Here is a 25,685-nt window from a genome sequence, read left to right as displayed (position 1 = left end):
CATTGTGGGTGCTGCTACAGAGCACCCTGCATCTGTAGACGGGGAAACCAAAGCCCAGAGGAGTGGCGTGATCCCTCCGAACTTAGCCAGGGAGCTGTGGTGTCATGCAGGACCAGAAACACAGGAATGGGGTCAAGACCTGGGTTCGAATGACAGTTCCACCTCTGCCCTACTCTAGGAGTCTCAGTCTCTGTAAAATACAAACAATGTTCCGGTTCACAAGATTATCGTGAGAGAACAATTACAAAACAAAAACAAAACACTATCCAGCTCTTCATTCTGATTGATGTAGCCCTGGGGCTGGACCTCAGGGCTCCTGACTCCAGGGGTCCCCCTGTTTCTCCTGTTTCTGGATCATGCTTGTCCTCTAGGTGCCCACCTCTCCCCTTTGCCCTTAAGTCTTCACACACCCCTACCTCTGCCTCCCGTTAGCAGGGAGGGGTGAGTCCAGCAGTGACTGAGAGGCGGGAAGGGGAAGGGGGGGTGCTCTCCCTCCTCTTGGCCCCAGTCAGGATATGGCCGCTCTGGGCCCAGCCCTGACCCGCTGGGTGGAAACAGGAAATATGTGAGACTTGGTGTGCGCTGGGTCTCTGTGCCTGGCTCCACGGCTGATAAGGGCCATTGTGTGGCCGCCGGAGATGAGCCTGCCCTGGATAGATGTGCTTCCCGGAGGAAGGAAGGAAGGAAGCTTTGCTGGCCTTTCCTGGGCGGGGGAAGCTGAAGGGAGGGAAGGAAGGGTGCCCGGGGAAAGGTGCCTGCCCAAGGGGGCCAGGGGCCAGCGGCGCAGGCCCGCTGGACTCCACCCCTCCCCTGCCAGCATCTTCCTCTGGAAAGATCGCTTTCCCCATCCACTTCCCCCTTCACACTTCCTATAAGGAATGGCCGGAGACCTGAGGGCTCAGTCCCAGGCCAGGAAAGTGTCAGCTGTGATTTAGCAACAATAAAGATAGAAAAACAGGAACATTTGGGGGTGGGGAACACCTGAAGGTGCTGCAGAAAAGTAAGGGGCAAACAAGATTAAGGCTCCCCAACGCCAAGCCACCCAGGAACCAACCTCAAGCATTTGAGGCTCCAGAGGAGGGTGGGACAGGGGCCTCCTCACAGTGCCCTCCTGCCTCTCCAGCTAACCCCTCTGCCCAACATGGCCAGTCCCCAGCAGCCTGGCGCCTCAAACTCCAGGGGCTCACCTGCCGCTGTGGGAGGCGGACAAGCTGGGGGGGGGGGGACTGCTGCAGGAGGGGCAGTGCCTATCGATGGATCCTCTTGGCTTAGGGCAGGATGTATATTCTGACTTGGGGAGTGGTCACTGTGCTCTCCAGCTGATACCAGCGAGAGGGCAGCGGGAGAGGCCTGGCCATGGAGCTGCTGGGGGGAAAGGCCTCCTACCCTTTGACCTGGAGCCCAGGGTCCCCCATGGGTGGCTGCATCAGCTCCTCTGGTTACCTGGGACAACAAGCATTTCCTCCATCCCTCAGCCCCTCCTCTTCCTGCCCCAACCCTGCTGGGCCAAGAGGCCTCCCAATCAGACCTGGGCTGTTCCAGCTGTGTCCTGAGGCACTGGACCAGACACATCCCCCGGGGCTGGAGTTGAAGCTGAACCAAGCGGCCATCCCAGCGTGAGACTAGATTCCTGGTTCCGGGAGCAGCCAGAACCAGCGGGCGGGCAGGCAGACGGGCTTTTGCTCAGAGGCCCCAGTGCTCAGCACGCTGGCTATCCCCAGACGGAATGGCCCTGCAAGTGGAGCTGATACCCACCGGGGAGATCATCCGTGTGGTTCATCCCCACAGGCCCTGCAAGCTTGTAAGCTGGGATGCTCTGGGCTGGGAGAAAGGGTGGCAGTGTCTCGCCAGGGCCCGGCAGCTTCCTCTCAAGCAAACCCCTTGGGAAAGAGGTGAGCAGTGGGGAAGCATTCTGATCCTTGGTGGGACAGGAACAGACCAGACAAGAAGGGGTAAATGGAAGGAAGAGGGTAGGGTTTAAGCCCACCAGGAGCAGAGTGTTTCCAAGCGGGGTCTGGGTTTGAACCCCTTCTCCTCCAGCTCCCCGATCCTCAGTGGGCTGGCCTATGAACTGGGCTAACAACACCGAGGTGACAGGGCCGCTCTGAGATCTAAGGACCAGCGCATGCAAAGCTCCAGGTGCATATAGTACAGGCTCAGTTAATGCCGCTGCTTTCCCGTCTGGCCTGAAGAACAGACACTGGCCGGCTCAGAGCAGTAGCGTGGGTGGAGAAGGAGGGTGAACGGAGCGGGGCAGTCAGAAGAGGGGAAGAATTGACTTGGCCTGGCACGCAGGGCAGGGTCGGGTTTGCTCTAGCGATGCACCGGCGCCCCGGGATGAGGAGGGAGAACCCCACAAGACACCCGCCGCCCAGCACTACAGAGAGTGGGCCCGGTCGTCAGCCGGAGGAGGGTGCCTGTGTGCGCGTGTGTGAATGACTGTGATGCGCCTCGTCCCCGGGAGCTGGCTGCGGAGTGTGCTGCACCAAGCCGCCGCGGACACGGACGCGGGCCGGGGCCGGGGCCGGGGCGGCCGGGGCGGGGCCGGAGGGTGCGCGCGCGCGCCGGGGCCTGGGCCCTGCCCGGGATGACGACAGGGAGCGGCCCGGCCCCGGGCGGGCCCTGGGCGGGGAGAGCGTGCCTGGGCCGCCGACTCCGGAGCCGGCCACGCCGCCTAACCTGGCCCCCGCCCGCGCACCCGAGAAGCCAAGCCGGTGGGTACGCGGAACTCCGGGAGGGCCGCAGCCGCGTGGCCCCGGAGGTGGGGGGGGGGGCTCCGCTGGCGGGCGGGATGGAGGAGAGGGTAAGCGGCCGGGCGGCGAGCCAGGCCCGGAGCTACGGTTGGGGAGGCGGGGGTCGCCGGTCCAGGGATCGCTGGGGCCGAGGGTGGGCTCTGCCCGGCCCGTGCGGGGTCCCAGGACCCGGTGGCGCCGGGACTCGGCCTGTTGGAGACTTAGATTTCTTGCGCGTAACGTGAGGGCGGCGAGGAGCGGCTGGGGTCGCGTGACCCAGGCGCCCCGCGTGCCCTCTGAGGCCCTCCGACTGCCGGCTCTGCCTCCGGGTTCCGGAGCAGCCGCCCGGGCCCCGCCCCTTCCCGTTCCCCGCCCCCCGGCCCAGCCGCGCCAGTGGCCTCTGCGTGTGAGTGCGGCGGCTGGGGGGCTCCGAGATGAATGAGAGAATGAATGGCTGGCCCACGGCCTATTCAACGCCCGGCACGCTCCGGCCTTCTGCTCACACTCCCGGGCTCTGTGATTCATTCATTCACACAGGCGTCCACGAGGGGTTATTGAGCTCCCACTGTGTGCCGGCCTGGAGCGGGAGCAGTCTCCTGGGAGAGACTGACAAGGAAACCTTCGATCAGAGCGGAATGCGATAAGGAGGGGACTGTGTGTTGCGGAGAGTCTGGAAGGGGTTCTGGAGGAAGTGATACCTGAGCCGAATCTTCAAGGATGACTAAGAGTCAGTCAGGTGGGGAGGGGTTTGGGTGCGAGGGCCAAGGAAGCTGCAGGTGCAAAGGCTTGAAGCTTAGAGCCACGCGGCTGGTGGCAAAGGCGGAAGCAGCTCCTCCTGGCTGTGTGTGGTGGTGAGGAAGACATGGGGAGAGAAGGGACTGGAGATGGCTGCCCCTGTACCCACACAGGAGCGCAGGAGCAGTGGAGTAAACTGAGGACACAGGGGGCTACTGGAGTCCACATACAGGGGCCTGGCAAGAAGCAGTGGGTGTGCTTGGCATATGGACAGGTGCCCTATAAACCTTCACTCTATTAACATGAGATGTTAACTGATCGGATTTGCATTTGTAAATACCACAGGCGGCTGTGGGAACATGGATTGGAGGAAGGAAGGCAGGGAGGCCAGTTTGGAGGCTGCTTGCTTGGTCCAGGGGCAGAGCAGTGATGGAGGAACCAAGGGGAGGTTTTAGCAGGTAGTGACCCCTTGGTGTGAGGAGTGGAGCGAGGAGGGCAGGCCTTTTGATGCCAGGCAGTGATGACTAGCTGGAGGTGCCTGCCTCCTCTCATCTTACAGGATACTGAACAAGGAGGATAGGTTAGGGGGCAAGGCGCTTTGTTTACTTCTGCTGGACCCCCAGGCAGAGGTGTCTGGCAGGCAAAAGGCCCATGGTTCTGGAGCCAGAGTGTACAGCCCTTGACTGGGGCCCAGTGAGATATCAGGTAGAACCCCTAAGTCCCCACCTTTTCTTTCCATTCCCCCTCGCAACAGTTCCCTTGAGTCTGGAACAGTCCTTGGTGGGGCAGCCTGGGCCCAGACTTAAGATATGTTTGATAAAAAAAAAGCTGAACACCTGTTCTGTGCCCAGCATGCGCTGTGGGTGAGATAGGCTATGGTTCTTTCCGCTGCCCTAACAGGCCACGAGGCTGCCTCAGTGGAAATCAGTTTCTAGCAGCAATCTGGGGGTCCTCAGAACACCCTCTCCAGACCCGCATAGCCCTGAGCTGGGGGAACACCTGAGGCTGCCCACTGCCCTCCCTACTCCAGAGGGCAGGCTTGGGGGGCACCTGGCCCATACTAGGTAACGGGCACTGGATGACCCAGGTCTGCTGGGCCTGCGCCAACTTTATGGGAAACACCTCCCCAGGTGGGAGGAGACTCAGGCATCCTTGGGAAATAAGTCCTGGGTCACTCAGGGGTCACAGCTGCACCCCAGCCTGCAGCCAGCCCCTAGGTCCAGGGCCATGCAGGGGGCACAGGTCATGGGCCACTCCCTAGCTGCTATTCCTAAGGCCTACATGTCAATAGTCACACAACACCGCCAAGGGTGGGTACTGGGCACTGCGGTCACGGGTTCGCTAAGGAAGGTTACGGCCTGGCAGGTAGCATGTTGACCCTGACAGAGAAGCTGGGAAATCCTCCAGCCGCTAGGCAGGCGTCTTTCCCTCAGGGCAGCCCTGCAGGAGTAGACTGTGGTAGACTTCCCGGTTCCAATCCCACCTCTCCTTTTACTAATCCTGGGATCTTGAACACGTCATTCGCCTGCCCAGCCTCAGTTTCCCCGTCTGTAGAATGGGGGTAATAATACAGACCTCATGGTTCGGCTGAGGGCATTGAAAGGAGTACAGTACCAGGAGACAGCGCTCCGAACGCAGGAAGCGCCCGGCGCTGCAGCCTTGGCCGCGGTGTCTCTCACACCCTCTGTCCCCCGCCTCCCTACCCCCTCTCCCGGGCGGGCGCTTCCGTCCAGTGAGGCGAGGCGGCCTGGGGCGGTGGCCAGGGACTGTGGTCGGGGAGCAGGCCCTCTGGCCCGCCTGGCAGCGGAGACGCCCCCTCCTTCCGCCACCGGGCGGCGGCTGTACGGAAATCAGCGGGCATCCGGGGAATGCGGCGGCGGGGCTCGGGCGGGGGTGGCCGGCCGGACCCCTCCGCACGCGGATTCCCCTCATTCCTGCCGCTTGACGCGGCGGCGGCCGGAGCGGGCACTGCGGCCGCGAGGCCCCGCCCCTCTGCCAGCTCCTCGCCTCGGGCCCGCGGGCGGCCGCCAGCCGAGCCAGCCTAGTCCTTGTACCGCCCCAGAGCCGTGCTCCTGGTGGGGACCGGCTGGACCCCCTTCCTCCAGTCTTCCAAGGCCCTCTCCTCCGGGTGAGCGGGAGGCTGAGTCCCCTCGCGGAGGGGGCCTCCTCCCGCCCTCAGCCCGAAGCTGGTGGCATTTAAGACCCCAGCCCCCTCCGCTCCCACCCATCTCCCAGCTGCGCGCGGTGGCACCCAGTCCCCTCGCTCCCTCCAGAGGGCCCCATCTCCCAGCTGCCGCCCCCGCCGCGGGGTCCCCAGGGCCGCGGCTCCGGCCGGGCTGTTGTTCTCGAGGTAATGAGCCTTACCCACGACGCTACAGCCCGCACCTGCCGCAACCTCACTCCCTCCCCGGGGAGCCCAGGTCCGAGAGAGGGGCACGCTGAGGCTTTGGGTCCCAGCCCTAACCTTTGGCCCCCTAGGTCAAGTCAGCATCCGGCGATTGCGCCTCGGGTTCCTTATGTGTCAGGTGGGGCACAGGTAAAGTTCGAGAGCTCTTTGTTAACTGGCAGGCAGACACGCCTGAGGGGCTTTCCCCGCTATATAAGAAGTGTGACCTGTCTGGCCCAGGACCTGGCTCTTAGTAGGTCTGCTCCAAGCGTGTGTGCAAAGAGTGTCTGGCCGAGAGAGGGAAGTGGTGTTTACTGAAGGCCTGGGAGGTGCCTTGGCGCCCTATCTTAGCCTTCTCAACCGCCCTTTGAGACAGGTATTAGCCTCGTTTTAAGGCTGAAGGAGAGGCTCCCAGAAATTAACTGACCTGCTGGCAGTCATACAGCTTGTGAGAAGCAGCCCAGCCTTTTGGAAGAAGCACTAGCCATCACACCCCCACCAGCGCTGGGATCTGAGCTAGAGTTTGCCCCCCAGGCTGCTGCCCACCGAGAGCCCAGCGAGGGCGGGGCTGCTGGGGGCTGGTTTGGGTAGAGGGAGGATGTCCTGGGCAGAAAGTATGGAGAGATCCAGAGGGAAAAGAGAGGGAGACCCTCTCCAGAGGAAGGAGAGAGGTGAAGAGCCCCTGGGCACAGGGGCCCTAGTCGGGATGTCCTCGACAGGGGAGAAAGGTATTGCCCCAAATGCTGGAAGTCGGACGTGGATTCCCCAGATGGAAAGCTGAGCCCTCCATGGAGGCCGGGCGCGCACCGCGCTCGGCAAAGGTGCTCTGGCTGTCTTCGTCCCTGGGGTACGCGCTCTGTGCTGACGCGGGAAACTAAAGAGATTTTCTAGAGACTTAAAGACACGGCATCCACCCTCCAGAGAGTGTACGGGGGTGGACAGTGTCCCGCACGGAGGCTCCGCCCGCCTGGGCGCGCCGGCCGTATTTGGACATTTCGTTCTATTTTTAACTTTCCCGGGACTCGAGGTTGGAGTGAGGGGGGGGAGGGAAATCCTGCTTCCTCCGGGACCCACGGGCCTCTGCCTAGTGAGTCCCGCGCCTGGCCTAGTGCGTAGTGTAGACACAAGCCCGGAAGTGAGTTCCGGGTCAGTGTAGACGCGGCGGCCGCGCGGGTTCCGGGCCCCACCCTGGAACCAACGCAGTCCCTCCTGGAAAACCTGACTCAGGCGGAGCCCCTGCCCGGCGGGGAGCTCCGCCCCCGCCCCCACCCCCACCCTTGTACCCACCCACGCCGCGAGATCCCCCTTAGTTCCTGCCCCACCCCTACCAGCTGGGGAGGGGCCCCCGAGTCCAAGCACCGAAGGAGGCGGGGGTGCCCGGGGAGTCCCGCGCCTCCGAGGCTCACGGAGGGGGCGGAACGGGGGGCGGGTCGGCCCCTCCCTCGTGACGCCGCCGCCGCCGCCGCCGCCGCCGCCGAGCCCCGAGGCGAGAGCACGGGCAGCGGAGCAGGGCGCCAGGCCGACCGGGCAGGATGCGCTACCGAGCGTCGGTGAGCGGGGCTGGTGAGCAGGGCGGGGGTCCCGGGCGTCCCTCCCGGCCTCGCGGCGCCGCCTCGGCCCCGCCAGGAAGCGGGCGCGGCCCAGGAATTTCGGGTGGAAAAACGTCCCGGAAAGTTGTAGGGGGAGGAGGCCGAGGCAGGGAGGACCGTGAGGCTCTCGAACCCGGGCCGGGCGAATAGCTCCCGGGGAGGGCTGAGAGCGCCGAGACCCGTCACCCAGAGGGCAAGGGGGCTGGAGCTCGGGCCAGATTTGGCAGCAGCTTCGGGACAGTATTGGAGGGGGGAGGGGGCAGTGAGGGACAGGCCTAAGAGAGGCAGGCCCCTGGCCAGACCCTGAGGGGTTCCCGGGCCAGAGATCTGGGTGGTCTGCGGTTGGAGGAGGCCTAGTGGCCTCTTGGGGATCTACACCCCCCTCCCACCACGGCGGCCACCTTGCTCTTCTCTGACCCTTGACACTCTTGGTGTCAGTTTCCTAGAGCCCTCAGACCCTTTTGAAGAGTGTGCTGTGGGGTGAGGGCCTTGTTGAGCCTGTACTTCTCCCCACCCTCTGACGGGGTCCGGAGGGAGCTGGGTTTTCCGCGGTAAAATCCCCACTCCCTTGAGGCTTTCCGGGGCTCTCAGGGGAGGAGTGTGTCTGGGGAACCTGGCAGCTGGTGGGGAGGGCGTGGTTCAGCTGTGGGAGGGAGGGCCCCCCTTCTGGGGTGGGTGATGAGCCCAGCTGGGATGGGAGGTCCCCTGGGGGAATCTCTCTCCTGTGGCCTGGGGTGGCCTCTTGCTAGGTCCCTAGACACTCTCCCCCTGGAGACTTTGGGAGTGGGCGTGGGAGAGATGGCCCCACCCTGCCTGTAGAACTCACTTTGAGCTATTTGTCCTACAAAGCACCTGTCACACGTGGCCCAGAGCTAAGGGACTTGAGGTCACTTGGTCTATCTCAACTCCTCCTTCTTGAGAAGGACACAGCCCAGAGAGAGGAGGGGTTTTGTCCAAGGTCAACAGAGCATTCTTTCTCTTATTCTCATGGCCCCCCCTTTCTCTGCACAAAACCAGCGTCTCCCTGGATTCAGTGGCCTTGCCCCCGTGTCCTCTGGGTGCTCTGTGCTCCAGGGTCCTGTGTTCAGGTCCCATGTGGTCTTTGTTCCGGGACCCGCGTCCTCAGTGTTCCGTGTGCCAGCTTCCTGCCATCCAAGCCCACTGTACCCAGCCTGGTACACCGTCTCCTGGGTGTTCCCTGCGTCGTGTGTCCAGGCCCCCTGTGTCCCTGTGCCCCTGGTTGTCCTCTCAGTCCCGCAGTCTATGCTAGAGGGGAGAAGTGGCCTTCCCTTACCCTGCTGCCGCTGACCCTCTCCCGTGGCCCCTCCTTGCAGGCCCTGGGCAGTGACGGGGTGCGGGTGACCATGGAGAGTGCACTGACCGCCCGTGACCGGGTCGGGGTACAGGATTTCGTGCTGCTGGAGAACTTCACCAGCGAGGCAGCCTTCATCGAGAACCTGCGGCGACGCTTCCGGGAGAACCTCATCTACGTGAGGCCCGAGTGGGAAGATGCAGGGGGTGCTGGGGGCACAGATGCGGGCTGTGAGGGAAAGAGGCTCAGGGGCCTCTGGGAGAAACTTCTGACCCTCCTCCCCTGACCCCCAGACCTACATTGGCCCTGTGCTGGTCTCTGTCAACCCCTACCGGGACCTGCAGATCTACAGCCGGCAACACATGGAGCGTTACCGGGGCGTCAGCTTCTATGAGGTGCCACCCCACCTGTGAGTGACCCCCCCTCCTATGAGTGACCCCCTCATCTCCACCTGAGATGACTCCACCTGACCTCCCACATGGAATGAATCACAATTCACATCTGTGAGGAATGCCCAGTGCCCACCCAAGGTGAATCTCTCTACTCCATCTGGGCAGGACCCCCCCCCCAGCCTCCACCCCAATTCACACCCATGACTTATTCCCCTAGCTCTACCTGAACATGGCCCTCCAACCTCAGTGACCCTCTGACCCCGACCTCTGAGCGACCTCCCAGCCCTACCTATGAGTGACCTCAACCTTCACCTGAATGACCTCCAATCCCCCCACCCATGAGTGATCCCCTCAATCCTCCATCTGAATATGACTCCCATCCTCAGCTGGGAAGGATCTCCCTTGACTCACACCTTGGAGGGTTCCCCCATCCTCAAGGGTACAGCCCCTTGTGAACCCCACTAGACATGGGAGTGCCCACCCCCGGTCCTACCTGTGGGACTCCCACTCCCTGCAGCCACTTGACCCCTGGCCCCCTAAGCTCCTGACGGGCCTCTGCCCTAGGTTCGCGGTGGCTGACACTGCGTACCGGGCACTGCGCACGGAGCGCCGGGACCAGGCAGTGATGATCTCTGGGGAAAGCGGGGCAGGCAAGACAGAGGCCACCAAGCGGCTGCTGCAGTTCTATGCTGAGACCTGCCCAGCCCCCGAGCGGGGCGGTGCCGTGCGTGACCGGCTGCTGCAGAGCAACCCCGTGCTGGAGGTGAGGGGACAGCAGCATCTGGGGGGCGGGAGGGGCAGAGAGAGACTGCCAGGCACCCCTCACACCCCCGTTCACTCCTAGGCCTTTGGAAATGCCAAGACCCTCCGGAACGATAACTCCAGCAGGTTCGGGAAGTACATGGATGTGCAGTTTGACTTCAAGGTACCTGTGGGTGGGGCAGGGCAGGGGGAGTGGGATTCCCACTCAGCAGGCGCCCACTGGCCAGGTCTTTGGCACCAGCAAATATTTATTGAGCACCTACTGTGTGCCAGGCGCTGTTCCAGGTGCTGGTGGTGCAGCAGTGAAACAAAACAGACAGAAATCCTGCCTCCAGGGATATAGACAGTAAACAGAAAAATGTAATTTAGCTGACAAGTGTCACGGCAAAAAATAAAATGAGGCAAGGGGCGGGAGCAGTTGCTGTTTTAAATGAGGCAGATACAGTAGGCACTGAGAAGGTGGCATTTGGTAAAAGCTTGACGGAGACAGAGGAATGAGCTGTGCAGATACCTAGGAGAGTCCGGGCAGAGGGCACCACCAGTGCAGAGGCTCTGATGGGGAAAGTGCTTGATGTGTTCATGAACAGCAAAGAGGCCAGAGTGGCTGGAGAAGAGAGCAAGGGGCCAAGGAATAGAAGAGGAGGCTAGATGCTGTGGGTCCTTTTGGGTCTTTGTAAGAACTTTTTTTAAGCTCTGAGTGGAAGGGAGGCTAGAGAGTTGGGGTTTTTTTTTTTTTTTTGGCCGTGCCCATGTGGCTTGTGGGATCTTAGTTCCCCGACCAGGGATCGAACCTGTGTCTCCTGCAGTGGAAGCACGGAGTCCTAACCACTGGACCATCAGGGAAGTCCCGAAAGTTTGAAACAGAAGTGTGTTATGACCTCACTTTCCTCTTAAAATGATCACTCTGGCGCTTTGTTGAGAATAGATGGTAGAGAACCAGGCCGAGCAAGGAAACCAGTTAGGAAGCTGATGATTATTAAATCTAGATGACAGATGATGGTGGCTGGGCCCAGTGTGGTGGCAGTGGTTGGATTCTGGAGGTTCTGAAGGTTAAGGCAGCAGGATTGGCTGTCCGATTGGATGTGAGGTGTGGGAGACAAAGAGGTTTCCAGGACTGCAGACTGCTTGGCCTGAACACCTAGAACGTTGACCGAGATGGGAAGAGGGAGCTAGTTTGAGGAGGGGAGATGAACTCAGTTTCAGGCCTGTTGAGACTGAGAAGCCTGTCAGACATCCAAGTGGAGCCGCCAGGTAGATAGGGCTGAGCGTCCTCATTTCTCAGAGAAGGAAACTGAGGCCAGAGGGGGCGACTTGCCTGAGCCATTGGCAGAGCTCGAATTCGGAGGGCAGGAGAGGAAGGGGAAGATGGGCTCTGTCCCCAGTCCCCCTGAGCAGTCGCTACATCCTGCCCTGCCCACAGGGCGCCCCTGTGGGTGGCCACATCCTCAGTTACCTCCTGGAGAAGTCCCGGGTGGTGCACCAGAATCACGGGGAGAGGAACTTCCACGTCTTCTACCAGCTGCTGGAGGGGGGCGAGGAGGAGACACTGCGCAGGCTGGGCCTGGAACGGAACCCCCAGAGCTACCTGTACCTGGTGAAGGTGAGTAGGGGCCAGGCAGTGCGGGTGCCACCCAGGGAGCCCAGTGCCACGGCTAGAACCCAGCTCTGCCCTTCCTCCAGGGCCAGTGCGCCAAAGTCTCCTCCATCAACGACAAGAATGATTGGAAGGTTGTCAGGAAGGCTCTGACGGTCATCGACTTCACCGAGGATGAGGTGGAGGTGAGGCCTCTGCTGGGACCCTCCCTTTCCTCCTGTCATACCCTGAAAATCTCCGTCTACCTTTACACCCCGTTTCTACTCTAGCCGCCTTTTCCTCTCAAATTTCCTTTACCACCTCTCCCGCCTCCTTTTTAAAATTTATTTTATCTTTGGCTGCGTTGGGTCTTCGTTGCTGCATGCAGGTACCATAGTCTCTGTTTATGTGAAAATAAGAAGAGGCAGAAGGAGTTCCATTTCTGCCAGAGACAGTCTGTCTTTTGCTAATTTTTTGAAAGCAATGGGTTCTTTTTTTTTAATTATTTTTTTAATTTTTGGCTTCATTGGGTGTTCGTTGCTGCCCACGGGCTTTCTCTAGTTGCGGTGAACGGGGGCCACTCTTCATTGCAGTGCACAGGCTTCTCATTGCAGTGGCTTCTCTTGTTGTGGAGCACGGGCTTTAGGCGCGCGGGCTTCAGTAGTTGTGGCATGTGGGCTCAGTAGTTGTGGCTCGTGGGCTCTAGAGCGCATGCTCAGTAGTTGTGGTGCACGGGCTTAGTTGCTCCGTGGCATGTGGGATCTTCCTGAACCCGTGTCCCCTGCATTGGCAGGCGGATTCTTAACCACTGCGCCACCAGGGAAACCCCTCTCCCGGGTCCTTCTGACCATCCACTCTGTGCCCCTGTGGGGCTCTCAGCCCCTCCTGTAACCCCCACCTGCCCCCCCCCGTCCCCCCAGGACCTGCTGAGCATCGTGGCCAGTGTCCTGCATCTGGGCAACATCCACTTTGCTGCCGATGAGGAGAGCAACACCCAGGTCACCACCGAGAACCAGCTCAAGTATCTGACCAGGGTGAGTGGGGCAAGCAGAGGGCGAGGGCAGGGCAGCTGGGGCGGGGGGAGTGCACCCTCACCAGGCCGACCCCTTCCCTTGGCAGCTCCTTGGTGTGGAAGGCTCAACGTTGCGGGAAGCCCTGACACACAGGAAGATCATCGCCAAGGGCGAAGAGGTGAGGCCCAGCGTTTGCTTCAGGAGCTAGTGGGGGCGGGAGCAGGTATTGTACGGCAGCCCCCCTCCCATCATCCCCTTCCTCTGGTCTGCTCAGCTGGTCTTAGCAATGCTGGAAGGACGTAAGGCGGGTGGCTCTGGGAGGCTCAGGGAGCTGGCCAAGGTCGCACAGCAAGAGAGTGAGGCTGGAAGGAAGACTCACCTCCAGGAATGAGGCCTCTTTTTTGTTGTTTTTTTTTTTCAGGAATGAGGTCTCTTGTCTTACACCACCTTCCCTCTGGTGGGGCCACTGTGTCCTCCCCTGGTGGCCCCCAACCCCAGACTCATTGGGGGCGGGGAGGGCAGAGTGGTCAGTTTCCTGAGTGCGAAGGGGCCAGGGGTGGGAAGGGGCTGCATTCATCTCCCCATCTCACTCTCCACCCCCAGCTCCTGAGCCCGCTAAACCTAGAACAGGCTGCGTACGCGCGAGACGCGCTCGCCAAGGCTGTGTACAGTCGCACCTTTACCTGGCTGGTCACGAAGATCAACAGGTCGCTGGCCTCCAAGGTGAGGGCTTGGCCCCTGCTGCTCCCAAGGTGTCAGGGAGGGCAGACCAGGGAGGCCCGGGGCTGGGAGCTGGCGAACGTTGGGACCCATGCTCTCGGTCAACTGGCCCTAGGATGCTGAGAGCCCCAGCTGGCGGAGCACCACGGTCCTCGGGCTCCTGGACATTTATGGGTTCGAAGTGTTTCAGAACAACAGGTCAGCGCCCCGCTGTCCCCTTCCTGTCTCTCCTCCCGTCTCCCCGCCTCTCCTCTTCCCCGGCCTCTCACATCCCTGCCAGTGTCTTCCCAGCCACCTGGGTCCTGCTCTGTGTTTCTTCCCTTAGAGCTGTGGGGCCTCATCCCACCCCTCCCCTGCTCCTGGTCCCATGTCCCCTGGAATTACTGAGGGCTCCTCCGCTTTCCTCACAGCTTTGAGCAGTTCTGCATCAATTACTGCAATGAGAAGCTGCAGCAGCTCTTCATTGAGCTCACCCTTAAGTCGGAACAGGAGGAGTATGAGGCAGAGGGCATCGCGGTGAGTGCAAGCCTGCGGGCATCCCCACGTGCCATGGAATTGACGCCCAGGCGTCGGTCTCCCCAGGAGAGGTGCCAGGGCCCCATGATGATGCCTTCCTCCCCTCTTGCCCCTCAGTGGGAGCCTGTCCAGTATTTCAACAACAAGATCATCTGTGACCTGGTGGAGGAGAAGTTCAAGGGCATCATCTCCATTTTGGTGAGCCGTCTGCTCCTCCAAGGCCCCGTGTTGGGGGCTGGGTGGGATGACATCATGCCTTTCCCCTTGGTCTCCGGGCCTGTCCGCAGAGAGCCAGAGTTTGAGCAGAGACAGGACAGGGCTGTCTGTGGAGGGTGAGGTGAGGTGCTGGCCAGGTCTGGGAGGCTCCCTGTGACCTGCCCCTTTCCTCTGTGTCTGCGCCTCCCATGGGGACCCCTGAGTCCCTGTGCTCTGCAGTCCCTCCCCGACACACCCTTAACCCTCTGCCACACCCCCCAGGATGAGGAGTGTCTGCGCCCCGGGGAGGCCACGGACCTGACCTTCCTGGAGAAGCTGGAGGACACAGTCAAGCACCATCCACACTTCCTGACGTGAGTGGGCTTGTGGGGCTGTCCTGGGGCAGAGCCTGTGGAAGCCTGCAGTGCCCCCTCATCACTGAACACCAGTCACAAGGGGATGACCAGAGGAGGCGCTAAGTGAAGGACAGGCACACAGAGCCGCGGCTCCTGGTGCGTCCGCAGAGTCACAAGCGAGGAGCACAGCTTCCTCCTTATCCTTTTGAGAATGAAACTTCCTAAGATTTTCCTAGCTTCCTTATTTGGAAATTCCTTTATATTTAAGGAATTCCCTAAAGCGGGGTGAGGGGAGAAAAGAAACAAGCCTCTCTGTTCCAGCTCTGCCCTGTGTATTTTGAGTACATCACCTCCTCTAATCTGAAGCAACCCCTAGAGGAGGTTTTACTGAGGTTCAAAGAGATGAAGCCACTTGTCCGAGGTTATCTCACATCTAGTTAAGTCCAGAGCTGGGACTCAGGCCCAGGGCTGCAGATTAGTTCCCCGACTAGGGATCAAACCCGGGCCCTGGCAGTGAAAGTGCCAAGTCCTAACCACTGGACTGCCAGGGAATTCCTGAGCAATTTTTGCTTAAGAGAATATTAAAAACCTTTCTCTGGAGCGAGCAAGCAAGGGAACCTGTTGTTTGTTCTCACTCCCCCCACCTGCTGTAGCAGGGGCCCCAATAAAGCCTTGCCTGAAAAAAAAAGAAAAAAAGAAAAAAAAACACTTTTTCTGGCTGTAAAAATAATGTCCCTCATCAGAGAAAAGTTGGAACGTGTGCAAAAGCCACTTGTAATCCTGTCACCTAGAGGTCACCACTGTTAATAATTCGAGACATTTTCTTCCTGCCTTTTTCTATACATTTTTTTTTTCGTAGTTGAGAACTTATTGTGTGTAAGGCTCAGGATGATGTTATATCCTGAGTATCTTCCTGTATCATCAAACAGAAAAATTTCCTCAAAACAATTCCTCCAGCGGCTCTAAAGCAGATACTCCACTGCTCTCACCCAGCCTCTGGGGGCCCCGTCCAGCCTCCAGGTTTCTGCTGGGAAAACAGGGCTGCCACGAATATCTATCTCTGTGCCTTAAATCTCTGCCTGGTCTCTCTGGTTAGTTGCTTGGAATTGTTCTTAAAAGTAGAAAACGGGCTAAAGGGTATAAACATGCTTAAGACATAAGTAGTCTCTTGGGGCAGATTCCAGTCTTAAAATGTAGTGGGCAGCACTCAGCCCTCTGAGCAGAGCCATGTAACAGCCAAAAGCAACGCCAAGTAGCCCTCCACCCAGCATGCCCTGGCGGTGCGGAGGCCAAGGTCCCCGTCCTGGTGCTGTGTGACCCAGGACAAAGCCATCTACCTCTCTGAGCCTCTGTGGCGGCCTCTGTGCAGGGAGGTGGCCCCGCCTTGCCAGCTTTTTACGGGATGCCTGGTTCCTCTCTTGAAGTCTCTTCAGCAGGCAGGGTGCATGGCTCAGGCCTGCAATCTGCAGCTTCTTCTCCCTGTCACCCCCAGACACAAGCTGGCTGACCAGCGGACCAGGAAATCTCTGGGCCGCGGGGAGTTCCGCCTGCTGCACTATGCTGGGGAGGTGACCTACAACGTGACCGGTGAGGATCCTGGGGCTGGGTCCCCACGGTGGGCAGGGAGAGGGGCTCTCCCTCCCCTCACCTCTGCTCTCTCCTTCCAGGGTTTCTGGATAAAAACAATGACCTTCTCTTCCGGAACCTGAAGGAGGTGAGGAGGACCAGGGGGAGGGCTCGCGGTCTGGGCTCTGAATGACCTCTGCCCCAGGAATCTGACAGGCCTTACCCTTTGCTCCCACAATGACGCCCTGCTCTGCCCTCACAGACCATGTGCAGCTCGGAAAATCCCATCATGAGCCAGTGCTTCGACCGGAGCGAGCTCAGTGACAAGAAGCGGCCAGAGACGGTGTGAAGGCTGTGGGACCCGAGGGGGTGTGTGTGTGCACGGGAGCGGGACCAGTGCCTGCATGAGCTGCGAGTTAGCAGTGTGTGTGTGAGTTCGTGTGTTCACTGGTGCCTGGCTGTGCATCGGTGTGTGTCTGGGAGGCTGCCCGTGGGTGCATCTGTGCTTACTTCCATGTGTACCTGTGTGTGCACTGTCTCTAAGTGTGGACACCTGTGTCTGTGCGGGCACTTGCGTGCATTCACCCCCACAGCAGACATTTGTAGTGGACATTGCTGGGCACTTTGGATACAAAAATGAATAGGTGCTCTCCTAGAAATGTGCACAGGGTGCTATGAAAACTTAGGGAGCAGCAAATTGCCTGAGGGAGTAGAAGAGGGGAGGTGGTCATGGAGGGCTTCCTGGAGGAGGAAGCATCTGAGATAACTTGGGAATGAGTAGGTGCTTATCAGATAGACAGAGGGCCCCACACAGGTACACAGTCCAAAAAAAACCAGGAGGTGGACAGGAAAGTGACATTTTCAAGGAGAGAGACGGGGAAAAGCAGATATGGCCAGTGGTGCCAGATGCAGGGAGAGCTCCAGTGAGCTGTGGTCAGAGGTGTGGCTGCTGGGCTTGGCAGGAGGAGTGCCAGGGCAGTCCCAGGAAGAACAAGGTCATGGAGAGGTAGAAGCCACAGTGCTGCAGGCCGAGACATGCAGGCAGGGAGGCCATGGAGGCAGCATGTTGTCCAGAGTCTGACTCCCTGGGACCCTGCCCTCTGCTCCCCACCCCCGCCCCTTCCCTGAGCATTCTCATCCTTGGCCTCATATCCCGCTCCTTGACCCTCGTGAGGACACACCCACTCGATCCAGGCCTCTCCAGCAAGCCATAGATTCCACTGATCTCCAAGTGGCCTGCAGGCACTCCAGACCCCAGTAGTCTATAAAGGGCCCTTGACTATCCAGTGTCCCAGGCCTGCTCCTTCTGTTTCCCTAACTCAGGGCAGGGACCACCCTCCACCCAGTCCTGAAGGATAGAAACCTGGGCATCATCCCTGATTCTTCAGCCTCCCCCATTGCCCTCATCCTAACAACCGTTGGATCTTGCCGGTTTCTGCTGCCTGAATACCCTTGCCTCTCGGCCTCTCTGTAACCCTTACTTCAGTTCGGTCCTCTGAGCCAGCCACAGCCTCCTCTGTGGTCTCCTGGCTTCCCATCTGTCCTTACCAACCATCCTCCACCTGTCTGCTGTAGAGCTATTCCAAAAGGCAGATCTTTTCCTGTCATTCCCTCCCTCCAAATTCCTCTTTGGCTCCCTATTTCCCTCAGGATAGAATTTAATCTCCCTAATGTGGCTCTCGAGTCCTACCGTGATGCTGCCTCTCTAACACTATCTTTTTTTCTCCCTCTCTGGGTCCTTGCACTGCTTGTGGTTCCCTGGGTACACCAAGCCTTTGCTCACTCGGTTGCTCTGCCTGAATGCCATCCCCTCCTGCCTTCCTTCTGGCTGTCTCCTACTTATCCTTTAATTCTCAGCTGAAGGGTTATTTTCAGAAGACCCTTCCTGATGCCCCCTACCCCACAGACTGAAATAGTTGCCCCTTCCTGATGCTTCCAGAACCCCCAGGCATACGCCCCTGGCATTAATGGGACCACAATGGATTGCAAATCTTTGCTGAGGCATCCGCTTCTCCCACAGGCCTGAAGTCCTTGAAGCTCCTGCAGTGCAGTGTACAGGGATAACGGTTGAACGCATAGGAGTAGGACACATTGTTTAGGAATGCAGCCCTGAAATTCTAAAAAGAGAAAGAGTGGCTGCCAAAGGAAGACATAGGATTGAGGTTGCCAGGAGACGTGAGCAGGATTTTTAAGACGGGAATGAGGTTCTTAAACTGAGGTCTCTAGCTCGGCCAGAGGGATGCAGGTGATGTAGTCTGGCCCCTTCCTCTATTGTGAGGGAGGGGTGATGGGAGAAGGGGATCTGGAGATTTTGTTGACCTTCATGGGTTTATAGCCTCTGTCTCTAAACAAAGTATGGAAATAGTAGAGCTTTCATTTTGCTTTCGTTTTTGTTTTGTTTTGTTTTCTCCCCACTAAATAGAAATGAGGGTTCTTAGCCTGTTTCTGGCAATCTGTTAATTTATTAGGATAGTTGTCTTTCATTTGGTTTCCAATAGGCACAGTAAATTTAGTTGAAGAGCACATCTATACCCTACAACTTGATTACATCCTTTTTTCTGGCTTTTTTGCATTTTTTCTTTTACCAAGTTTCAGTTCCTGCATGTAGAATTAAATAAGAAACAAAACTTGTAAAGTTGTAACATTTCACGTGGAAATGCTGCCCAGTCTTCAGGAGCTTCAGAATTCTGACCTTTGCCGAAGCTGGAATAAAGTGTTGTAATTTAAAAAAAAAAAAAAAAAAAAAAAAAGTAAGGGCCCACGCAGGGCAGGGGTAGTTGTGGGAACTGGTTCTGTTTTGCCCCAGGGAGGGGTCTCTGGGGGGGTTCGGAGCTCTGCCACAGGGAGTGGCATCTGCAGGGGTTAGCAGCCTCAGCCCAGCTCCAACCAACCTTCCGTTCATCTTGGCTGAGCAGGTGGCCACCCAGTTCAAGATGAGCCTCCTGCAGCTGGTGGAGATCCTGAAGTCTAAGGAGCCTGCCTACGTCCGCTGCATCAAGCCCAATGACGCCAAGCAGCCCGGTAAGCCCTCTGCCCCCTGGACCGGTGCAGGCTGTGCCTCCCCTGCAGAGGCAACGGCCGTATGGCGGCAAAAGCCCTCTGACCACCCGGTTATCCCTCCCCCAGGCCGCTTTGATGAGGTGCTGATCCGGCACCAGGTGAAGTACCTGGGGCTGATGGAGAACCTGCGCGTGCGCAGAGCCGGCTTTGCCTATCGCCGCAAATACGAGGCTTTCCTGCAGAGGTGGGGGCGGGGCCTGGCTCAGCGCCAGGGGAAAGGGGTGGGAGGGTCGTCGGAGGCTCCTAGATCCCGGGAGGGAGGACAGCGATTCTCAGCCCCATTCAGGGACGGGGTTCTGAGCTGCTGTGGGATCCACACCAGGGGCCCCTCCATGCTGCAGGCCTAATGTCAAGCTTGGTAGAGCAAAGACCAGCGCTCCCCACCCCCCCAGGCCCTGCCCTCACAGAGCAGCTGCTCAGGGGTCCATGAAGCGTGCATATCCACATGCCTATCTATCACCAGCGGAGATAGTAAAAGCCTATGAAAAGGACAGAGTTTCCAATCAGCTCAGAAAGGATAGAGCAGCTTTGGGGTTATCCTGAGTTTGGGGTCTGGGGAGTCAATCAGGTGTGAATTCTATCTCTACCACTTTCTAGCCCCATGACCTTCGGCAGATGAGAAACCTCAGTTTCCTCATCTTTAAAGTGGGGATAGTAACAGAGCGACCTCTCAGGCTTTCTGTGAGCTGTGAGTCAGTGGGAGCACCCAGCAGATGCCCGGGAAAGCTGGTTTGGGACCCCAGAGAAGGATGCTGGCAGGGGTGGGGGCTGAGTGCATTTCTGCCCCTCCTGTCCCCAGGTACAAGTCACTGTGCCCAGAGACATGGCCCATATGGGCAGGACGGCCCCAGGATGGGGTGGCTGTGCTGGTCAGGTACCTCGGCTACAAGCCGGAAGAGTACAAGATGGGCAGGTGAGTGGCTCCCACGCCTGGTGTTTGGGGGGCACGGGGGTGGCAACCAGGGGCTGATCAGTGCTGCCTTCACAGGACCAAGATCTTCATCCGCTTCCCCAAGACCCTGTTTGCCACAGAGGACGCCTTGGAGGTCCGGCGGCAGAGCCTGGGTGAGAGAGGGGCCCCACCCTTCCTATCCCAGTGGAGTCCATTCTGGGGAGCAGGAAAGAAATCACTGCATTTGGGCTCCTTCTCCAGGAAGTCTGCCACGCCCACATTCAGCTGCCCTCCTCGTCACCAGCCCCAGCACCCCCTCTCCTGCCCTTGGATACACACTCAGCATGTTCTCATGTTGCTTTGCTCGCTTCCTTGCTCTTTCATTTACTCTCCCTTCACTTAATGCTCATTCAGCCACTCCCCTCACTCATGCCACTCAGTGAGGTCTGACAGTGCCCGGCCCCCAGCCGGGTCCCTTGTGCTCTGGCCAAGTGACTTTCTTTCCCAACTACAGCCACGAAGATCCAGGCCACCTGGAGGGGCTTTCACTGGCGGCAGAAATTCCTCCGAGTGAAGCGATCAGGTTTGGGGGCCCAGGGGTCTTCAGGAGGGCAGGGGCTAGGGTAAGGGTGGGGAGGAGATAGAGGTCAGCCGTCTGTGGTCTCGGCAGCCATCTGCATCCAGTCGTGGTGGCGAGGAACGCTGGGCCGGAGGAAGGCAGCCAAGAGGAAGTGGGCAGCACAGACCATCCGGCGGTGAGCACTGGACGCCATGGGGCGCGGGGTGCAGAGTGTGTGTGTGCGGGGGTCCGTTACCAGGCTTCTCACCCCCACCCACAGGCTCATCCGCGGCTTCATTCTGCGCCACGCACCCCGTTGCCCCGAGAATGCCTTCTTCCTGGATCACGTGCGCACCTCTTTTTTGCTCAACCTGCGGCGGCAGCTGCCCCGGAATATCCTGGACACTTCCTGGCCCACACCGCCACCTGCCCTGCGTGAGGTCCGTGGGCCCTCCCTGCTGACCTGGGAACCACCAGCATGCTCAGCGGAGGGACCTAATAACCATGTGACCAAAGGAGCCATCAGGGAAGGGAAGGGAACTGGAGCTGGGCTGCAGAGAACGAGTTCTTTTTTTTTTTTTTTTTTATAAATTTATTCATTTTATTTATTTATTTTTTGCTGCGTTGGGTCTTTGTTGCTGCGCGCGGGCTTTCTCTGGTTGCAGCGAGTGGGGGCTACTCTTCGTTGCGGTGCGCAGGCGTCTCATTGCGGTGGTTTCTCTTGCTGCAGAGCATGGGCTCTAGGCACTAGGGCTTCAGTAGTTGTGGCACGCGGGCTCAGTAGTTGTGGCTCGCGGGCTCTAGAGCGCAGGCTCAGTAGTTGTGGCGCGCGGGCTTAGTTGCTCCACGGCATGTGGGATCTTCCTGGACCAGGGCTCGAACCTGTGTCCCCTGCATTGGCAGGCATATTCTTAACCACTGCGCCACCTGGGAAGTCCCAAGAATGAGTTCTTTGCAAAGAAACAACTCAGGAATGGAAGAGTGATCCAGGTTGAGGGGGTGTCACTTAGGCCAAGGCCTGATGGTAGGCACACGCCTGTTGTCTTCAGAGGGAAGGGAGCCAGGCTGCCTGGGTGCCCTGACCTCGCTCACGCCCACAGGCCTCGGAGCTGCTGCGGGAGCTGTGCAGGAAGAACATGGTGTGGAAGTACTGCCGGAGCATCAGCCCTGAGTGGAAGCAGCAGGTATGGGGCTGGGAGGCAGACACTGGGGGACTAGCCAGGGGGCCACTCGAAGAGTGCTGGCCTGGAGGACCTTCACCCCAATTTACCACGTGCCCTCAAATGGATCCCAGCCCGTTTGGCTTCATGTATGAAGCCGAGGCTGGAGTAGATTTTGCACAGCAAGTAGGGTTTATCTTCTAGACCAGCTCCCCTGGCCTGGTAGAGGCTGCCCAGAGCCCTGTGTGGAAAAGGCTGCAGCTTGCGCCTGATAGAGCAGTTCCAGAGAGAGACACTGGTGGCTGATGTGCCTTGTATTTGCCAACTTAGTATAGGATGATGCTAAAGGACCCACGCAGCAGAGTTAACCTGCAGTAGTGTTTTTTTAAAAAAATTTTTAAGTTTTTTTGGCCGCACCACGTGGCACGCAGGATCTTAGTTCCCCAACCAGGGGTCGAACCTTTGCCCCCTGCAGTGGAAGCACAGAGTCTTAACCACTGCACTGCCAGGGAAATCCCAACCTGTAGTAGTTTTTTGAGTATTAGCAACCAGCCAGGTCCCAGGCCGGAGCTTTATCTCAGGGGCTCCAAGGCCTGCTATGATGGGGAATTATCCCCAAAGTGGGGCCTGAACCCTGACACTACTGTCTGTCATGACCTTTCTAAGGAGCCCTGTGCCTTGGTCAGTGGGGATGGGGGTAAGGGAGAGAAGGGGCTAAAGGGGAGTGTTGGTGGCAGGGCTTAGCCTCTGGTGCTGGGGCCAGAGAGAGGGTGAGGGAGGCTGTCTCAGTTCCTGAGGCTGGGCCTGTCCCTGCTGTGATGGTCGCCACCCCTCTGACAGCCCCCCTTCCCTGCCCTTGTCTCCTCAGCTGCAGCAGAAAGCCGTGGCTAGTGAGATCTTCAAGGGCAAGAAGGACAATTACCCCCAGAGTGTCCCCAGGCTCTTCATCAGCACACGGCTTGGTGAGCCCCTGACTTTCCAGTGCGTAAGCCCTCCGTCACCATCCTAGTCCCCTCTCTTCTCCTCTCACCTCCCCCTCCCCCATCTGGGTTGCAGGTGCAGATGAGATCAGCCCCAAAGTGCTGCAGGCCCTGGGCTCCGAGCCCATCCAGGTGAGACCCTGCCTGCCGGCCACCCTCCATCCCAAACAGTTCTGCTGCCCGAGGACTGGGTGGGGGAGTCAGGGCCCGGGCAGAAGGTGAGGAGGCCCCTCAGCCACCCTCTGTCCCCAGTACGCCGTGCCTGTCGTGAAATATGACCGCAAGGGCTACAAGCCCCGCTCCCGGCAGCTGCTGCTGACGCCCAATGCCGTGGTCATTGTGGAGGATGCCAAAGTCAAGCAGAGGATTGAGTATGCCAACCTGACCGGTGAGCCGGAGTCCAGGGCTGGCTGGGGGAGGGGGGGGGGGGCTCTGCTCTGACCCTTGATCCCTGACCCCTGCCCTCCCCCCTCAGGAATCTCCGTCAGCAGCCTGAGCGACAGCCTCTTCGTGCTGCACGTGCAGCGGGAGGACAATAAGCAGAAGGTGCCCCTCGCCTGGGAGGCAGGGAGGGGGCGGCTCCTCCGGCTCTGGGCAGGGCCTGACCCATGACCCCATCTGGGCCCCCAGGGGGACGTGGTGCTGCAGAGTGACCATGTGATTGAGACACTGACCAAGACGGCCCTCAGCGCCGACCGTGTGAACAGCATCAACATCAACCAGGGCAGGTGAGGCGGGGAGGGGCGGGGAGGGGGCTGTGCGCGCGTTGCTGGGGGACAGGCCTCACGCACCACCTTCCCTCCAGCATCACGTTCGCAGGGGGTCCCGGCAGGGATGGCATCATCGACTTCACGACCGGCTCGGAGCTGCTCATCACCAAGGCCAAGAACGGGCACCTGGCTGTGGTGAGTGGGGCCTGGCAGCAGCACGCTGCCTCCGGCTGAGGGCCCTGGGGCCAGGGCAGAGCCTCTGGCGGCCAAGCCTTCCAACCTCAGCAGTGCTGGGCAGAGCCTGGGCACCTCACCGTGGGTCCTTTGAGCTCCCACAGTGCAGAGGGTCATAAAGATGGCAGCATGGGGGGGGAACCAAGGGGGTGAGGGTGTGCTGGGGGGCAGGGAGGCCCGCTCTGGCCTGGGCAGTGGTTCCCGTGGGAATAGGGTTGGAGTCTCCAGCGCCGAGGCCTCTAGACCGCTCCCCCAGCTTGCCCCCGCGCGCTGTGACGTATCTAAGCCGTGAAGACGAGTGCTCGAAGCACCTCTGCTTCCTGCTCACCACCTGGGCTTCTCCCCCATCCCCCAGGTGGCCCCACGGCTGAACTCTCGGTGATGAAGGCGCCCACTGGACCCCCCCCCCCCCGCCTCCCAGTGCTTTGCTCATCCCCTTCTCCCCTTCCCAGTTACCAAAGACTCGAGCTTCCAGACAGGGACCCAGGGACACCTTGAAGCCCACCAACAAACTCCTGCCTGCCGCTTGCCCCTCTCTTGAGGGAGCAGCAGGGACCAGGGAGCTGCCCCAGGAGTGGGCCAGGCCGGGCCACAGCAATAGGAAAGCCGGGGCCAGAGGCAGCCACGCCAGCCCCACTGCCAATGCCAAATATTTGAGAGAAGGGAACTTTTGCTGAGGTTTTCTCTGAGATTTTTTGATGCTTTATAGGAAACTATTTTTTAAAGAAGCCATCTTCCCACCCCCAAGACACACTGGATGTGTTTTCCCTGACTCCAGCAGGGCAGGGAATGGAGCTGAGAGGGTGGGCGGTCTGGGCCTTGGTGCCCTCTTCCCTGCCCAGGCCACCCTCTCCTCCTCGTTTCCTTGGCACCTTGTCTGTCTGCCTGCCCACCTGTAGCCCACTCCAACATCCCCCTGGGGGTTGAGACGACCCTTGCCTGCCCCCTCCTTCCTGCCTTAAAAATGCCCTTCTAATATCATCCCAGCCTGAGGGCATCCTGGAGTAGGGACAGGACCCCTAGGGCATAGAATTTGGACGAATCTAGGGCATAGAGTTTGGACGACTCTGAGAGATCACCTAGTCTAGTCTCCTGGTGTGACGAGCAAGAGACAGAGGCCCAGAGAGGGGAAGGGACTTGCCCAAGGTCATCCAGCAGGTTGGGGCAAAACCAGACTACAGCCCTGTCCTCAGCACACCTCACTGCCTCTCCCAGGGGCGGGGGCCCCGTGAAACAGGCTCATGCCTTAAGGGTGCCTGTGGCTTCCTGACCAGCAATCACCCTTGGGGGCCACCAGGTGGGAGGAGCACTCCTGCCTGAGTCCATGCCTTAGGATGACAAACACCCTGCCCATATACTTTGGCCCCAATTCAAGGAAATAGGGCCTTTACTGGCCCCTGACCCCCCTCCCTATCCTGGGAGCCTGGGGAAGGGGCCAGCCTTGGGAGGAGCTGCAGGGGCATCACCTCTTTCTGCTGCTTCTCACCCTCCCCCCACCTCCCCAGAGGGGCTGGGGGACTGCCCAGCTGCCTCTGCCCTCCTGGGGGATCTCAGCCCACTGCTGACACTTCTGCAATCCAGAGAAACACTAAATAAAGCAATACGTGTTTGCCAACTTTGGTCTCCTTGTGAATGGTAGAAAAGGGAGGACTTCCCTGGTGGCGCAGGGGTTAAGAATCCGCCTGCCAGTGCAGGGGACACGGGTTCGATCCCTGGTCTGGGAAGATCCCACATGCCGCGGAGCAACTAAGCCCTGAGCCCACGTGCCTAGAGCCTGTGCTCTGCAACAAGAGAAGCCACTGCAATGAGAAGCCCGCGCACCACAGCGAAGAGCGGCCCCCACTCGCTGCAACTAGAGAAAGCCCGCGCGCAGCAACAAAGACCCAAGGGCTTCCCTGGTGGCGCAGTGGTTGGGAATCTGCCTGCTAATGCAGGGGACACGGGTTCGAGCCCTGGTCTGGGAAGATCCCACATGCCACGGAGCGGCTGGGCCCGTGAGCCACAACTACTGAGCCTGCGCGTCTGGAGCCTGTGCCCCGCAACGGGAGGGGCCGCGATGGTAAAAGGCCCGCGCACCGCGATGAAGAGCGGTCCCCGCACCGTGATGAAGAGTGGCCCACACTTGCCGTAACTGGAGAAAGCCCTCGCATGAACCGAGGACCCAACACAGCCAAAAATAAATAATAAATAAATAAATAAAGTAGCTATAAAATTTAAAAAAAAAAAACAAAAAAAAAACCAAA

At 59.3% G+C, this 25,685-nt stretch overlaps 1 protein-coding gene across 5 annotated transcripts; it reads left to right on the top strand.

The window, feature by feature from the left end:
• The first annotated feature begins 1,561 nt into the window (after positions 1–1,561).
• MYO1C (myosin IC) lies at positions 1,562–25,057 on the top strand. 5 transcript variants are annotated; one of them, XM_059908862.1, is made up of 32 exons: positions 1,562–1,801; positions 8,777–8,932; positions 9,048–9,163; positions 9,711–9,909; positions 9,991–10,071; positions 11,329–11,508; positions 11,589–11,687; positions 12,402–12,515; positions 12,601–12,672; positions 13,098–13,217; positions 13,330–13,412; positions 13,625–13,730; positions 13,848–13,928; positions 14,208–14,299; positions 15,774–15,868; positions 15,949–15,995; positions 16,110–16,190; positions 18,763–18,868; positions 18,974–19,091; positions 19,707–19,820; positions 19,896–19,972; positions 20,314–20,382; positions 20,470–20,554; positions 20,639–20,798; positions 21,459–21,542; positions 22,387–22,480; positions 22,575–22,630; positions 22,751–22,886; positions 22,974–23,044; positions 23,129–23,226; positions 23,304–23,403; positions 23,798–25,057. In XM_059908862.1, the coding sequence occupies exons 1-32, from the start codon at positions 1,727–1,729 to the stop codon at positions 23,822–23,824; spliced, it is 3,192 nt and encodes a 1,063-aa protein (XP_059764845.1). In that variant the 5' UTR covers positions 1,562–1,726; the 3' UTR covers positions 23,825–25,057. The 5 variants fall into 5 exon arrangements, with proteins under 5 accessions (XP_059764845.1, XP_059764847.1, XP_059764846.1 ...); XM_059908864.1 differs by lacking the exon at positions 1,562–1,801 and adding an exon at positions 2,579–2,714; XM_059908863.1 differs by lacking the exon at positions 1,562–1,801 and adding an exon at positions 7,280–7,403.
• The last annotated feature ends 628 nt before the right edge of the window (positions 25,058–25,685 follow it).

Source organism: Balaenoptera ricei, chromosome 20 (assembly GCF_028023285.1).
Source record: "Balaenoptera ricei isolate mBalRic1 chromosome 20, mBalRic1.hap2, whole genome shotgun sequence".
NCBI classification, from domain to species: Eukaryota; Metazoa; Chordata; class Mammalia; order Artiodactyla; family Balaenopteridae; genus Balaenoptera; species Balaenoptera ricei.
The sequence above is the reverse complement of the archived record's forward strand: the minus strand, read 5'-3'. Positions and strand labels throughout refer to the sequence as shown.